Source organism: Castor canadensis, chromosome 16 (assembly GCF_047511655.1).
Source record: "Castor canadensis chromosome 16, mCasCan1.hap1v2, whole genome shotgun sequence".
NCBI lineage: Eukaryota > Metazoa > Chordata > Mammalia > Rodentia > Castoridae > Castor > Castor canadensis.
The window spans coordinates 21,034,683-21,051,217 of NC_133401.1; the positions used below are offsets into that span (position 1 = coordinate 21,034,683).

The 16,535-nt window shown below is 51.2% G+C and overlaps 2 protein-coding genes across 7 annotated transcripts; one reads left to right on the plus strand and one right to left on the minus strand.

The window, feature by feature from the left end:
- The first annotated feature begins 171 nt into the window (after positions 1–171).
- Positions 172–14,846, plus strand: Ruvbl2 (RuvB like AAA ATPase 2). 6 transcript variants are annotated; one of them, XM_020158066.2, is made up of 16 exons: positions 172–219; positions 478–512; positions 3,451–3,505; positions 6,341–6,396; positions 6,682–6,823; positions 7,894–8,023; positions 8,160–8,226; positions 9,955–10,061; positions 10,152–10,245; positions 10,502–10,625; positions 11,031–11,125; positions 11,201–11,319; positions 13,543–13,662; positions 14,030–14,159; positions 14,506–14,620; positions 14,731–14,846. In XM_020158066.2, the coding sequence occupies exons 2-16, from the start codon at positions 501–503 to the stop codon at positions 14,754–14,756; spliced, it is 1,392 nt and encodes a 463-aa protein (XP_020013655.1). In that variant the 5' UTR covers positions 172–219; positions 478–500; the 3' UTR covers positions 14,757–14,846. The 6 variants fall into 6 exon arrangements, with proteins under 6 accessions (XP_020013655.1, XP_073914024.1, XP_073914025.1 ...); XM_074057923.1 differs by lacking the exon at positions 172–219 and having other exon boundaries at positions 486–557; XM_074057924.1 differs by lacking the exon at positions 172–219 and having other exon boundaries at positions 486–557; positions 14,734–14,789.
- A 53-nt stretch (positions 14,847–14,899) lies between these two features.
- On the minus strand, positions 14,900–15,731 carry LOC109682662 (luteinizing hormone subunit beta). The gene is made up of 2 exons (XM_020158035.2): positions 15,409–15,731; positions 14,900–15,227 (listed from the first exon to the last, which is right to left on the minus strand). The coding sequence occupies exons 1-2, from the start codon at positions 15,700–15,702 to the stop codon at positions 14,985–14,987; spliced, it is 537 nt and encodes a 178-aa protein (XP_020013624.2). The 5' UTR covers positions 15,703–15,731; the 3' UTR covers positions 14,900–14,984.
- Positions 15,732–16,535: the final 804 nt, after the last annotated feature.

Here is a 16,535-nt window from a genome sequence, read left to right on the forward strand (position 1 = left end):
GGGGCGGAGGCTCCTGCGTCTCCTCATAGGTTCGCTGAGCCCCGCCACTACCTTAGAGGTGGAAGCGAGCCCCAGGGGGCGGGGCCTGCTGCGGCGCATAATGGACGTGATTGCCTTTTAGATCTGTCAATCTGAAGCAGGAGGCCCCAAAGTGGGGAGGAAGGGGAGGGTGGGATAAAGAGGAAAGGGAGCGTGGAGGACGTGTGGTTGCTGAAAGAAGTAAGAATTTTGCAATCGACCCTAGCAAAGGGAGGGGAGGAGGCTGGGCAAAAGGAGGAGGAGTCAGGAGGGGTTGGGAACGAACCCAGGAGTTCCGGACACCCGACAGTGTAGCCTCGCCAGGTGGGCGTGGCCTAACATGCCGTCACGCCCCTAGAGGAGTGTTTGCATGTTTATAAAAAACCATAGAGAATTTGGACGACCTCCTGGCCTAGAGAGGCCAAACGCTTAGCTATAGCACATTTCCGTTTCCGCTAGGACCTGGGCCGTTGGTGAGCATCATGGCAACCGTGGTAAGTGCGCCTGGAGGACTGAAGAGCGAGCCCAAACTTTCAAGTGTGAGAGAGGAGGGTTGGGCTTGGATTCTGGGTCTGAGGGAGACGGGCCGGGGCCTGGACCCCTGGGTGTGAGGGAGGAGGGCTGGGGTCTGGACTTCTGGGACTGATGGAGGAGGGAGCTTTGAGTCTGGACCACCGGTTCTGACAGAGGGATGCATCTGGGCGCTCTGGCTCCAGAGTCTGAGGGAGTGGAGAAAGAATAGGCTGGGATCCCTGAATCTCTCATCTGTTTCCCATCATGTTGTAGGAACTTCAACTCCCAGAATCCTCTGGGCGCAGTCAACGTCCAGTTTTGCGGTCTTTTGCCTTAGTGTCTGATGAGTGTTGTTGTGTCTTGGGTTTCAAACCATTGAGATCCTAGATTGGTTGTGGTGCGAATGGCACCTGAGTTCTGAGGGACAAGAAGAGCAGACAGGGGACCTGTCCCGTGTGCTTGCGAACAGGAATTCATTTAGTAGGCATTTACTGGAGTGATGAAAACCAAAAATATATCTCTCTCAGTGGGGAAAGAGAAAAGATTCGGGGCCCAGAGGTTGGGATCTTGTCATGGTACCATTTTGACTCTTTTCATATTTCCAGCACCTCATATAGGGCATGGCTCCTTGTGAATGTTTAATAAATTATTACTTGAATGTTTCAATGAATAAATGTATGTGAATCCCAAAGAGGTGAGACCAGACACACTGGAACTGGCATCTGTTCTAGAAACATCTGAATGGAGAAAAATCCTGGGCTGAACTTGGGGGTTGAGCTGGCTTCCAGTTACCTTCGTTCTCACTGCATCCACAGTCAAGGGCAGGCAGTCAAGTAAGGGCAGGGGAATGTTAGGTCTGTTACTGATACCAAGGTGAGGAGAAGGAAGATACAGAAGTAGAAGAGAAAAGGGCAGTGGCCAGAAGTCCTGCTGAGCTAGTGTTGGATGAGTGAGGGTGTGGTGAGTACTCAGTTGTTATTTATTTATTTATTTTTGTGGTGCTGGGGATTGAACTCCAGGTATTATGCATAATATGAATGCACTCTGCCACTGAGCTACACCCCCAGCCAAGTACTGTGTTTTAAAATGGTTTCCCCAGGGGCCCTTGGGCAGCAGGGTGTATGAGAGGCTTATGGTGAAAAGGCCTTGTAGGAGCCTGTTTCCTATAAGGGGTCTGTTTTTTATCAGGAGAGTGGAGTTTGGGATTCTTGGATCCATGTATTTCTTTTTTAAATTTTTTCTCATTACCCTGGGGAAATCAGTGCATCACACAAGCTAGGCAAGTGCTCTACCCCTTGAGCCAATCCTCTAGTCCTTTTGTTTGTATTTTGTTTTTGAGACAGAGTCACTCTAACTTTTTCTGGGCTGGCCTCAAACTTGGGATTCTCATATCTCACCACAATCAATTTTAGAACATTTTCATCACCCCTAAAAGACCCCAGTGCCTTTCACCTGTCCCCCTTTAATCTTCCCGTATTTCCCACCACTAGCCCTACACAACCACTGATCTTTGTCAGGGGACTCTGTTCTGTTCTTTGTTGAGGTTTTTTTTTTTTTTTTTTTTTTTTGGCATTTGAACTCAGGGCCTACTCCACCAGCTCCTCCTTTGTTTTTTTTGTGATGGATTTTTTTCGAGATAGGGTCTCACAAACTGTTTCCCCAGCCTGGCTTCAAACTGCGATCCTTCTGATCTCTGCCTCCTGATTAGCTAGGATTGCAAGTGTGAGCCACGGGCGCCTGGTTAGTTTTGGGTTTTTTGAGACAGAGTCTCCTCCCTAAGTAGTCCAGGCTAGACTAGAATTCATTATTCTCCTGCCTCAACCTCCAGAGTTGTGGGATTACAGGTGTATGCCACCATGCCCATCTTCACTAATCTCTATGGGTTTGTCTCTTCTGGATATTTCATATAAATGGAACAATGTGAGTATGCTCTTTTGTGCTCAGGCATCATTCACTTAGCATGTTTTTAGGGTTCATTCCCATCATACCAGGCATCTGAGCGTCATTCCTTTTTATGACTGAATAATCTTCCATGGCGTGGATAGACCACATTTTATCTGTTTACTCATCAGTGATAGCATTAGGGCGTACCCATCTATGCTGTTATGAATAAGGCTGCCATTTGGAGCTTCAGGGGGCCTTGAATTGTCCCTGGGGTTTGCTCATGTCCCTCCCCATGTGAGAAAGGAGGGTGCTGACTCCTCTTGTGACAACTGGAGATGCAGGGAGCCTTGGTCCATGCTTGTTGAATGAGCTCAATGCTCCAGTGTATCAAACTGCACACATGGAGTCCCAAGGTGAGCCAGAGAGGTGTGGGCTGTGCCCTTCTTGGTGATTAAGAGTTAAACACGGGGAGATTAGACTCCCAAGGAAGGCCCTTCATCTGTCTGAACACCCAGAGGCCCTTGAACCAGCCTGTCGGGGTGGTGGTGAGGGGGTCCTCCCTTAGGGGTGATGATTGATCTAATTCAATAGGAGGTGGGGGAAAACCAGTCTGGACTGAGGACCACACACAAAGCCTGTGGCTGAGAGCTGAGGCAGCGTGGGGCAGGGGATGCTGGGAAGTCAGCAGGGGCCAGGCCATGTCCAGCTCTGTGCTTGCTGTACATAGTGCATGTCCTTACAGAGCTCATGGTTAGTGGGGGCGGGATGATGTCATCATTCACTTACTAAATAGTGTCTCAGCCCTGAAGACAGAACTGTTTTGAATGAGACATGGGCCTTGTGTTCCTGGGTATCACAGTGCAGTGGGATCAGTCACCCAGCTGTCCATGACAGCTGAGAGGGGTGAGTGACTGGTGTCTGGTCTGTTGTCTGCCTGTTAGGGGAGGGAGTTTGTCCTGGGAGGTTGGAGGGAGGGACAGGGAATTGCAATCTGGGACCCCAAGGAGTTTTTTCATGCATCTTCCTGCACCCCAGACAGCCACGACCAAAGTCCCTGAGATCCGCGATGTGACGAGGATTGAGCGCATTGGTGAGTGAGCGGGGTCTGGAATAGGACCTCAGTCCTCCCCACTGAGTCCCCTGACAAAGTGAAGCTGTCCAGTCTTGGGAGGGAGAAGGAGGTTCTGGAGTAAGTCATATGGCAAATGGCGGGGGAGGTGTGTCACACTGAGCCCTGACCCCAGGTCACACTACTCCTGGCCTGGCTACCCTGGTGGGGATTCTGGAAGTCCTAAAAGTGAACCTGCACTGGGTGCCAGCTGGAGTGACTCTTGAGCAGAATGCCCCATTCACCCAGCAGACATGAGGGCCTGTGCTCCCTAGGGGCAGGGACCAGGTCTGGCTCATTCCCCAGTGCAGGACTGGCAGAGTAGACACTCAGCAGACAGTATCAGCCTTGTGATTTTGCATGCAGTTGAACCCTCCCAGTAGTCCTGAGGGTGCATAATGTGACTGTGATCACACAGCAAGCAGGTCCAGGATCCAGGAGCAGGAAGTTGAGGTGCTGGGGGGCAGGTAGGGTGCATCTCCTAAGAAGCTCACTCATGAGAAGAGGCCACACCCATTCCACCAGTAGAGTCACTCATTTAGCTTCCTCTGAGAAAGGCAGGAAAGGGTTTACAGCTCTGAGCATGGGTTATGTAAGCTCACTGCTGGGTCCTCTGAGCTCAGCTCTGCCACTCCTGAGCCATGTGGCCCAGGGGCTACTTGCTCTCTGTATCTGTTTCTCATCTGTAAAGTGGAGCTAAAAAGATCACCACCCTTATGAATGTCAGATTCAATAAAATAATCTGTAGCTGGGTACAGTAATTCCCATCTTTAATCCCAGCATTTAGGAGGCTGAGATATGAGGGTTATGAGTTTGAGGCCAGCCTGAGCTACATAGCAAAACTCTTCCTTAAAAGAGAGAAAGAGATTCCAGGCATAGTGGCTCACACCTGTAATTTCAGCTACTCAGGAGGCAGAGTTTGGGAGGATCCAGGTTTGAGACCAGTCTGGGCAAAAAAGTTAGTGAGACCCCATCTTAAACAATAAGGTGGGTGTGGTAGTACATGTCATGCCAGCTATGTGGGAGGCATAAGTGGAAGGATCGTGGTCCAGGCTACTCTGGGCAACAACAGGAAACCTTTTTTTTTTTTCTTTTTTTTTTTTTACGGTACTGGGGCTTGAACTCAGGGCTTACACCTCGAGCCGCTCCACCAGCCCTATTTTTGTAGAGGGTTTTTTGAGATAGGGTCTCTGGAACTGTTTTCCTAGGCTGGCTTCAAACCTGTGATCCTCCTGATCTCTGCCTCCTGAGTAGCTAGGATTATAGGCATGAGCCACCGGCACCAGGCTTAGGAGACCCTATTTGAAAAGTAACTAAAGCAATAAAGGGCTGAGAGTGTGGTTCAAGTAGTAAAACCCCTGCCTAGCATATAGGAAGTCCTGAGTTCAAACCTTAGCATTCAAAAAAAAAAAAAAAAGGAAAAGAAAAAGAAAAAGAAATCCACAGAAAATACTTACTGTGTGTGCCTGCTCTGCTGGGAGCTAAAGACCCACTGGAGGCTGACTGCCCAGTAGCTGCTCTTGGATGCCCCTAGCACAGGGGTCAGCAAAGCTTTTCTTATTTTGGGTTTTTGAGACAGCATCTCCCTGTGTGGCCCAGGCTGGCCTGGAACTCATGATCTACTTTGGCCTTCTGAGTGCCGAGATTGCAGGTGTGCTCCACCATTCCTGGTGGTGAAGCTTTTTATTGTTTGGCGCTGAGTACTGAACCCAGGGTCTTCTGCATGCTATGCATGTTACGTGTGCACTGTACCACTGAGCACTAAGCTATACCTTTTTTTTTTTTTTGGCAGTTCTTTGAACTCAAGGATTTATACTAAGGATTTGTACCTGTTAGGCACTTTACATGCTGGTTGAAACTTAGTTCTGCTATCGTAGTGCCAAAGCAGTGCAGACACCATGTAAATGAGTGCAGCTGTGTTTCAATAAAGCTTTATTTACAGATACAGGTGACTGGCCTAGCACCTGTAGTTTCTCCAGCCCTGTTCTGTTGTAAACTGCTGGCCTCCTGTCTTCAGCTTTCACTGGCTGTGTGGTTAGGGGCAAGGAGCCTAACATCTCTGAGCTTCCTCAGAGGATGAGAGCCTAGGACTATTGTCACTGGTCCCAAGAAGTATTCCTAGGATGATAATAGCTGAGGCTTTTGTTTCTTGGGGTTATGGGGAATGAAACTTGAACCTGTGAGTGCAGTGCAAGCCATAAACTCCTAGAAATTGTAATCATTAGCCTTCAGTTCAAAAAAAAATGCCATTTTTTTTTGGCACTTGGGTTTGAACTCAGGGCCTCACGCTTGGTATGCAGACGCTCTTACTGCTTGAGCCACTGCATCAGCCCCTTTTTATGATGGTTTTTTTCAAGATAGGGTCTCTTGAACTATTTCCCTGGGCTGGCTTCAAACCATGAGCCTCTCTGCCATCTAAGTAGCTGGGATTACAGGTGTGAGCCACTGGCACCGGCTTCAATTTCTTTTTTGAGATGAGGTTTTGCTGTGTAGCCCAGGATGGCCTTGAACTCACTATCCTTCTGCCCCAGCCTCCCAAGTGCTGGGATTACAGGTATGCACCACCACACTTGGCTCATTTAGGCTAATTGTATGTTTAGCCAGGGGTGAGTGATTTTATCCTAACTATAGTATGTTCTTGGAGCAGCTACAGTTTATTGACCATTGCTACATTCAGCTATTCTCCTGAGGAGGTGATGATTTGGGCACCCATTTGGTCAAAAGAAAACCAGAGTTCCAAGGGGAAACCCTTTACCTGGGACCACACATTGCCATGAGCTGGCAGTAACTGTGTCTTCTGGTTCTTCTCCCACACAGGTGCTCATTCCCACATCCGGGGCCTGGGCCTGGATGATGCTTTGGAGCCGAGACAGGTAGAACAAAGGGGACTGGGGTGTGAGGCAGAGGGTGCCAGGGCCTTGGGGAGTGTGGTGACTGTGTTCCCATCTTTCAGGCCTTTGGATACATACTGACAAAATGTAGCCACGCATGGCGATTTTTTGGTATTAAAAAAATGGGAGGAGAGAAGTCTTTTGACCTTTCTCAAAAGGCCCAGTCAACAACAGCTGCTTCCATCTCACTGGCCAGGATGTGATAGAAATGCAGTGGTGGCCCAGGAGGAAGTCACCTCACATGCTCTCTCCCCTTCCACCCTACAGGCTTCCCAGGGCATGGTGGGTCAGCTGGCAGCCCGGCGGGCAGCCGGCGTGGTACTGGAGATGATCCGAGAAGGGAAGATTGCCGGGCGGGCGGTTCTCATCGCTGGCCAGCCGGGCACTGGGAAGACAGCCATCGCCATGGGTAAGAGACCTCATGGGGCAGCAGTTCTGAGCTCTGCTAGATAATCCCTTCAGTGTAAGTCAGGGTCAGGTGCAGCTCCATCTAATGCACAACCCGAAATCGCAATGGCTTAAACACAGATCTCTTCAGTACAAGAATCTGAATGTGTGCCATTTATCAAGCAGTTCTATGACATCTTCTGTCTTCCTGCCTCAACATTCTCTGTACTTGTTGCATGTCAGGTCACTTTGTGTTCCAAGAGGCTGCCTAAGCTCCAGTCTTCTTGCTCATACTCCAGGCACCAAGAGGAATTGCAGTGAAAGTATACCTCCTTAGAGTTAGCTCCTTTAAAGCATTTGGCTTAGAAATTCCACATACTTTTGCATTTCTCATATTGACCAAAAATGAATCATGTGACCATACAGTACTGCAAAGGAGGCTGATACATTAGTGTGGTTTTTTTTTTAATTAGAGTTGGGTCATTATTGCCTTAATAAAATGAGGGTTCTGAACTAAAGAAAAGAAGATGGGCATTGAATTAACAACCAGTAGTCTCTGTTGCAAACTATTCATGATTTCTGATCTTTTCACTTACATTGTCTCATCATCCTTGTTGAACTCCTATCCATCCTTTAAAACCCTATGCAGGTATCTCTGCTTCTGAAGCTTTCTCTGACCACTTATCTTCCTAGTCCCTCTCTCCTCTGCTTCTATTGTGGGGTGAGGCAATGAGAATCAAAGCTTAACCTACCAGATTTTCAGTTAAACAAAAACAGCACCCACTGTGGTGCCCCGGTGTGCCAGATTTTGGCCTGGACTCTGGGAACACATTTCTCAGTTCGACTGTGGTCCTAACTTCGAGTAGCACCCAGTCTTGGGGAGGTGGCTGTGGCCATGGTACCTTTCAAGGTGATTTATGTGGTGTAATGGAGAAGCATAGGACAGAAAGGGCTCCTTGAGGTATGGGGGAGTGTGGTGGCAGGTGGCAGGATGGCTTCCTAGATGAGTGGGCACCTGAGCTACCTACCACCAAGGAGGTGTTGGGACTTAGGGCCAGAAGCCACCCGCCTGCCCATACTGCTCCTCCACAGGCATGGCCCAGGCACTGGGCCCGGACACCCCGTTCACAGCCATCGCCGGGAGCGAGATCTTCTCCCTGGAGATGAGCAAGACGGAGGCGCTGACGCAGGCCTTCCGTCGCTCCATCGGTGTCCGCATCAAGTGAGCCCTGGCTGGGGTGGGGGGCCCCTTCGGTGACCTTGCTCTGGCCTGCAGTCCTTGGTTCAAGAGCTCATGGGAGCGGCAATCCCGAGGACACAGATCTTCTGTGCTGACCTGAAGATCTGTGTCTGACTAGGGAGGAGACTGAGATCATCGAGGGTGAGGTGGTGGAGATCCAGATTGATCGGCCGGCGACAGGGACGGTGAGTCTGTGAGTCTGCGTCTGGCCCAGCCACCTCCAGCCCCAGGTTGGAAAGAAGAGGTGTCAGAGCCACACTAAGGGCAGAATCCCAAGGAATGTTCTAGTTGCTGAACTCGAACCAACCTAGTGTCTGTGGCAGGGTCAGTTGAGTGGCTGTAGGAATGATCTTTTGCAAGGGACACTGAGCAGTAAAGAGCCAGACAGTGGATGGTGAAAGATCTGGAAGTTTCCTACAGCCCACTCCCACTTGTGAGACTTCAGACCTGCTCTGTGAGATTTAGACACCTCAGTGCCCGGGGCATTTTCCTTCCAGCTGCAGCCATGATAAATGGGGTTCTGTATTCACTGCCTTTCCTTTAAGCTAAGGATTTTACTAACCTTTGTTAGGAGATAAAACAGGTACAAAGAAACACGTAAAATAAGTGTGTAGTCTACTGAATTATTACCTAGCAAACACCTTCATACCCCGCTAAGAACTAGAACTTTGCCGGCCCCGTAGGAGCCCCTTCCCCATGTCTTTCTATTACCACAAGGCCCCCACAGAGATGGCTGTGTCCTGTCCCCAGGAGTCAGGCAGCCTCATTCACCAGTTCTTCCCCAGCTGTGTTCCCAGGCAGTATGGTTTATGCAGCCTGGTTTGTTTGGTTCTTTTCTTTTCACGGTGATGGGGGTCAGACCTAAGGCCTCATGTGTGCTGGACAACTGCCAGGTTTTTATATTTCATGCCTTTTAAGTCCACTTTAGAAGGTTTCCCCTTCACCCCTGTGTTTTACAATCTCGTTTTCGGGACTGGAGGTGTGGCTCAAGTAGTAGAGCACCTACCTCACAAACATGAGATGCTGAGTTCAAAACCCAGTACCACCAAAAAAAAGAATATGGTAGAATGTTTAAATATAGGAAAAGCTATTTCTGAGGTACTTTTTTTTTTTTATAAGAGAGGGTTTCACTATGCTACATAAAACCAAACAAAAAGCCAGGTGCTGGTGACTCACACCTATAATCCTAGCTACTTGGTTTGGAGACAAAAGTCAGGAGGATCTCCATTGGAGGCCATCTGGGCAAGTAGTTTTTGAGTCGCCATCTCTAAAATAAGCAGAGCAAAATGGACTGGAGGTGTGGCTCAAGCAGTAGAGCGCCTGCTTTGCAAGTGCAAAGCCCTGAGTTCAAACCCCAGATCCACCAAAAAAAAAAAACAATAAAGGAAAACACCTTTTGGCCAGTGTGATTGTGTGTACCTATAGTTCATCTCTTCAAGAGGATCACTTGAACCCAAAGTTCAAGACTAGCCTGGGCAACATAGAACCCCCACTACCACCATTCATTCTCAAAAAAAAAAAAAAAAAAAATCCAAAGAAATAAAATCCCTTTTATTTTTATTTGGGAATACAAAAGGAATGTTAGTATGTAGCTTCTCTTAGCCATTTTGTCAAACCTCAGGCCTGTGTTCTTGTTCTCTGTGGACGTAATTTTTGAGTGGCACTGGGTTTACTGGTTTTATGAACAGCTTTATTGAGTTGTAATTGATATACAGTAGACAGTGAAAGTGTACATCCACAAAGCCATTCCCAGACAAGGTTGTGAATGCATCCTTCTCCCTAAGAGCTTTCTGTGTCATGTCCATTTTGGAGCTGTGTAAACAGAGGCTGGAACCTGGCTGGAAGTGGCTCAGGGAGCTTCAGAATGACATTAGGGCCCTCTGCATCCCTGCCTTGGCTTGTCATCCTCTCAGGGCTCCAAAGTGGGCAAGCTGACCCTCAAGACCACGGAGATGGAGACCATCTATGACCTGGGTACCAAGATGATTGAGTCATTGACGAAGGACAAGGTGCAGGCTGGGTAAGCAGTTGGGGACCAGCCCAGGTGGCCAGGGTTGTGGAGGAACTTGGTCCTTTCCTTTCCTCACTCCTGCCCTTGCTCCCTGTGCAGGGATGTGATCACCATTGACAAGGCCACCGGCAAGATCTCCAAGTTGGGCCGCTCCTTCACGCGTGCTCGTGACTATGACGCCATGGGCTCACAGGTGTGCTTAGGACTTTGGGGACTCCTCAACCACAGGAACCCCGGTGTCCCTGTGGTACTCCTGGGTCTTCCCTGTAACCCTTGGACTGCTGGCACCCCTCCATGCAGCATTGCAATTCTGCATTGGCTCCTCAGATTCCCACCACCATCAGTGCTTGGGGGACCCCCACCTGGCCTCCAAACTCCATTCCAGGATGTCCTTTGCACTCCCTGCATGTGCCCTTCTGTGCCCTCACACCCCACCTCTGGCCTTGTAGACCAAGTTTGTGCAGTGCCCAGATGGAGAGCTCCAGAAACGTAAGGAGGTGGTGCACACTGTGTCCCTGCATGAGATTGACGTCATCAACTCCCGCACCCAGGGCTTCCTGGCACTCTTTTCAGGTGAGGCCTGGCCACTGCAGTCCCTGGGGCCTTCCCCAGACACCTCTGTTCCACCTGACACAGCCCATCTAGCCCTGGGCCTTTCTATTGGCTGCATTCTGTTCTCCATCTGTGAGGTTTTTTGTTTGGTTTTGTTTTTATCTTTTCCCAATATTGCTATCCACCTCCCTCTTTCAGGTGACCTGTTGGGGCAGGTCACTGCCCGGTGTCCCTCCTAGTTCTCTGCCTCTTTTTCTCCTCTTTGGAACCACTTCAGACACTGCAGCCCTCTTGTTGCTTTGCATCCCGGTCTTGGTCTCTCCTTCCTCAGTCCATGGCATCCCGACTTTCTCTGTGTTGGTCCACCCTTGGGCCCTGGACTTGAACTGCTCTTTAAGTTCCCTGATGCCTCCCTGTCTCCTGCAGGTGACACAGGGGAGATCAAGTCAGAAGTCCGAGAACAGATCAATGCCAAGGTGGCTGAGTGGCGTGAGGAGGGCAAAGCAGAGATCATCCCTGGGGTGAGTGGCCAGAACAGGGGTAAATGGGGAAGAAGGAGCAAGGGACGACTTCGACATATGCTTCAATGGCTCCAGGTGCTGTTCATCGATGAGGTCCACATGCTGGACATTGAGAGCTTCTCCTTCCTCAACCGAGCCCTGGAGAGTGACATGGCGCCTGTCCTCATCATGGCCACCAACCGTGGCATCACTAGGTGAGCAGCTACAGAGGCCTGTGGGTGGTGGTGGTGGCCACAGGTGAACAGGGACTGTTTACTAGTACCTTGTTGGGTAGGACCTTGGTGTCACAAACTGTTTGCTCGGGGCTGCCTTTGAACCTTGATCCTCCTGATCTCTGCCTCCTGAGTAGCTAGGATTATAGGTGTGAGCCACCAGCACCTGGCTGAAGAATGTGTTTTAATTGTGAGAAAAGCATAGTGACATCTGTTAGACTCTACGAAAACCGCTATAAACGATTAGGTCATTTAGACCTAGTGATGATTAAGTAATGATGCAAACTTCTAGTTTGGCCTAAAGATCCCTGAGACTGGGCTGGCAGAATGGTTCAAATGGTAGAGGGTCTGCCTAGCAAGCATGAGGCTCTGAGTTCAAACCCCAGTACTGTCAAAAAACCCGATTCCTGAGACACAAAGAACACCATGCTTAGATAAAATTTGGGATCCTCTGCCAGGTGTGGTAATGCCCAGCTGTAATCTAGCACTAGGGAGCCTGAGGCAGTAGAACTGAGAGTTCAAGGCCAGGGGCTGGAGGTGTGGTATAAGTGGTAGAGTGCTTGCCTAGCATGCGTGAAGCTCTGGGTTCAATCCCCAGTAGCACAAAACCAAACCAAAACAAAAAGTTTAACAAACCTTGGTGCCCTGTGATGGACCGCAGTGTGTTGCTGGTACCTTGTGCCCAGTGGTCTCAGCTGGGTCTCCTTTCTACCTGGTCCATGTCTCAGCCACAGAAAGGGGAAGGAAGAAGAGGAGGGCAGGCAGCCCCCAAAAGGCTATGATTCAGAGGCTGCATCTGGCTCTTCCATCCGCTCTTCCATCCCAGTATTGTTGGGATCCATGGCTGTACCTGGCCATAATGGAGCCTTGTACCCAGATGAAACTGAGGATGGGGGGAGGAATCACTAAAGGGAAAAGGAGGCATAGCAGGCCAGGGCAACAGGCAGCTCTACTGGGCTCCAATGGACACTTCCTGGAGGGACTGGGGCCTTGTGATTCTGTGGGCCAATGCATACTCTGGCCATGGATTCAGTCCCCAGCACCAAAAAAACCCCCAAAAAACAAAGTTTAGGAGGTAGATACCATCTCACCCCTATTTTATAGACCAGTCCATTGAAGCTCAGTGACTTGCCCCAGGTCGTGTGTGACTAGAAGTGGCAGGCCAGAAGTTGCGCTCTGCCCTGTGTTTGTGGCAGCTGCAGATCAGGGCTGGGAATTATCCTGCGCACTCTGGTGAGGAGGTGGCCAGTACTGCCGCTCTTCACCATTTGACAGTACACCCTTATCACCTGCCTGCTCTCTACAGTTTGTTTGTAATCCTCAAATCAATACTTGGTGCGTTTGCCATCACTCCCAGGCATGTGCAGTGGCACATGTTCAAACTGCCTAATGCCCACGTTCCCAGCCGAGGTTCACCAGGAGCCACTCTGCCTGCTGGTTTCAGTTCCCTGGCTGTAAACAAGGGTTATTTTCCTGATCAAGTCAGTGCTGTTTAACATTTTTTTGTGTGCTTTTGATTTTTTTTTTTTTTTTTTTTGGTGCTGGGTTTTGAACTCAGGGCCTCATGCTTGCTAGGATCTACAACTTAAGCCCTAGTCCTGGTCTTGCGATTTCAGTTTAAAAACTCCCCCAAGCATAGAACTGGAGTGCCATCTTGCATCCCTAAGCACAGGGAGACTGATGTGTCCAGCAGAAAACACGTGTGTGACATAGTTTCCTGCAGGCTTGAGTGGTCCATTTTAAATAAGGTGACATCACAGAAAGCATAATGGATCGGTTGACTGACAAAAGTGTTGCGACAGAGAGGTTCTCAGGAGCCTACTCTTGGGAACAGTAGCTCTGTAATTGCTAATTGGGTGTCCTCAGTGACTTTATAGACCACAGCTAACATGAATACTGAGAATTGCCTGAATCTCCTGTTGCCTGCTGGCCAGCCAGGCCTGGGCTTCCCCAGGTGCAGCAGGGAACAAGACAGGCACAGTCCCAGTCCCTTTCCCTGTGGAGTGGGACCTTGATGCAGTAATCCAGCCATGGACACCTGGCTTACACCAGCCTCTGCTCTGAGGTGACGCAAGCCAGGAGCTGAATGTTAAGTAGCATTTAGCCCACCGAGTGGGCTGTGATGGACAGGGTGGGGGGAGTATTGTGAATGCAGAGCCAGTTTCCAGGAACATCACCTGACAGCCCTGCCTGCCCCTTCCCCAGGATCCGGGGCACCAGTTACCAGAGCCCCCACGGCATCCCCATTGACCTGCTGGATCGACTGCTCATCGTCTCCACCTCTCCCTACAGCGAGAAGGACACAAAACAGATCCTCCGCATCCGGTGCGGGCAGGCCCAGGCTGTGTGTCTGAGAGGCCGGGACACTGAGGGTGGGGTTGGGGGGGGTGACTGGTCCAAGGGCTCTGGTTCTATGGCAAGGGCTAGAGAGGGGGAGGCTGAGTGGGGCATCCTGGCTGGGGACCACCCACTGTGGAGTAGGGAACAGAGAGACAACTGACTGAAAGGGGAGATGTCTAAGGCCAGGTTTTAAGTCCGGCCCATCTCATGCCTCAGGGGCTCTTCTAGCTCAGCATTCTGTGGTTGAGACACAGCCTCCATGTATGCTCGGGACAGGGCCAGGGGTGGCTGTGGCCGAATCCTCTGCTGTCGCAGAGGTGGCTTGGCTGACGCCCTGCCCACCTGTGTGCAGGTGTGAGGAGGAGGATGTGGAGATGAGTGATGATGCCTACACAGTGTTGACCCGAATCGGCCTGGAGACTTCTCTGCGCTATGCCATCCAGCTTATCACAGCTGCCAGCCTTGTGTGCCGGAAACGCAAGGTCAGTTGGTGGGGCGGGCCTGGTGGGTTCACAGTGGATGGCTTCACAGTCCCTTGAGGGCTGCAGTGGGGTGTTGCACTGAGTCCTCAGTACATGTCTTCAGAGGCAGGGAATTGGTGCTCAGTAAATTATCTGCCAAGTCCATCCCACAGATGAGGAAACTGGGGGATAGAGAGGCTGGATGCACAGCCAGGAGGTGGTCAGAGTGGATTTAAACCATGAAAATCTGGCCCAGAATCCACACCCTTGCCTGCCTGGGCCTGGGCCAAGAGGTGGTGGGAGCTGGGTCTGTGTGCCCTGGGCTGGATAGGGAAGGCCCCACTGAGGACCCGCCTGTCCCCACTAGGGCACAGAGGTGCAGGTGGATGACATCAAGCGAGTTTACTCACTCTTTTTGGATGAGTCCCGCTCCACACAGTACATGAAGGAGTACCAGGATGCCTTCCTCTTCAACGAGCTCAGTGAGTGTCCCACCCACACCTGTGCTCCACCACCTCCCAAGCTGGGTGAGACAAGCCAGGAGCTTGGTTGGGAGTGCTCCAGATTTCACTGACCTCCATTCTCCCCACAGAAGGCGAAACCATGGACACCTCCTGAGCTGAACATCATCCCACCATCCCACCCCCACCCTGTTTTCTACCAGAGTTCTGACACTGTGACTTTGTATAAAATGGTTTTGAAACTGGACCCCTGGTGTGGGTATCACCCTGAGTGCACAGAAGGACACCCCAGGGTGCAGACTGAAAAGCTTTTATTGGGAGCTGAGGGTTGGAGCATCTGTGGCTGCAGAAGTTGGAATGGGCATGGGGACTGGGGGGACCATCCTTAGAGGAAGAGGAGGCCTGGGAGGTGGGGGAGGTCACAGGTCAAGGGTTGGGCTCTGGGACCCCCGCAGTCAGAGCTGCTGAGGCGACAGGGCCCACAGTGACAGCTAAGGGCCACAGGAAAGGAGACCATGGGGTCCACGCCAGGCGGGCAGCCAGGGAGCCGGATGGAGGCGAAGCGAAGTTCACGGTAGGTGCACACGGGCTGGGGCACAGGAGGCAGGGCAGCTGGCAGCACCCGCACCTGGATATAGGAGTGGGAGAGTAGTGAGCATTCTGACAGCCAGGTCACCAGCCTCAAGTGTCCATGGGATCCACCACAGTTTCCTCCCACACTTCCAGCACTAACTGCAGTTCCTTGCCCAAGGTGCGAGGCTCTACACCCCCAAAACACCACCACCTCCTGCCTGCCCCGGGCAGCTCACCATGCTTGGGCAGTAGCCGGCACAGATGCTGGTGGTGAAGGTGATGCAGACAGGGCAGGCCTCGTTCTCCGCAGCTAGGGTGGCGTTGATGGGCCGGCACAGTGGCCTCAGGGGCCCCCTGGAGGCCCATACCCCGCTCACACTGAGCAGTAGCCACAGCAGCAGCCCCTGGGACAAGGCCAGTGCCTCAGGCCCTGAGCCCTTGTCTTCCCATCCCTGAGTGCAGTCAGGTCCATCAGGACCCCTCTGCTCTGACCCACCATCCCTGATAGCAGCTTTCAGGGCCCACTCCATGGCTCCAGGGATTCCAGATGTCCCAATGTCAGACAGCCACGCTCTGGCCCGCCCCACCTGCTGTCCTTCAGGAAACCTGCTGTGTCACACCCTGCTAGAAAGATGTTCCACAGACCCCATGACCGTCCCTCTTCGTGCCAGTTACAGCCTGGATGGAGTTGGGAGGTACCCAGGGCCCCTACAGCCTTACCTGGAGCATCTCCATTCTTGATGCCTCCCCTGCCTCCTCTACTTGGCTTTATACCTGTGGTCTGTGGGGGCGGCAAGGCCACCTGGCGGTGGCAGCAAGGTAGGGTAACCTGGACACTAATCTCCCTGGGGGCGAGAGTCAAATAAGGTCAGGGAGGTGCAGGAGGCGCTGACTCCTGCCGTTGAGAACATCAAAACTAAGTCGCAGCTGGGCACCGGTGGCTCAAGTCTGTAATCCTAGCTACTCAGGACACAGAGATCAGGAGGATCACAGTTGAAAGCCAGCCTGGGCAAACAGTTTTTGAGACCCTATCTAAAAACCCTTCACAAAAAAGGGCTGGTGGAGTGGCTCAAGGTGTAGGGTCTGAGTTCAAACACCAGTGCTGCATAAAAAAAAACAAAAGACACCACTGGGAGGTGACTTTGCAAACTTAGTGCTGGGGTGCTAGATCCTCCGTGTTGGAGGCCCAGGAAGTGGGGTGCTGGAAGTCCTGACTTGGCTCATCAAGGGAGGGGACAAGAAAAGGCTACCTTAGGCTGCTTCCACCTGCTTGGGTAGCAGGGTGCTGGACAGAACCTATCATACTCCCTTGAAACTGAAAGCTGGTAGCCCTCCAATGTCAGAGTACAACTTCTTAGAGACA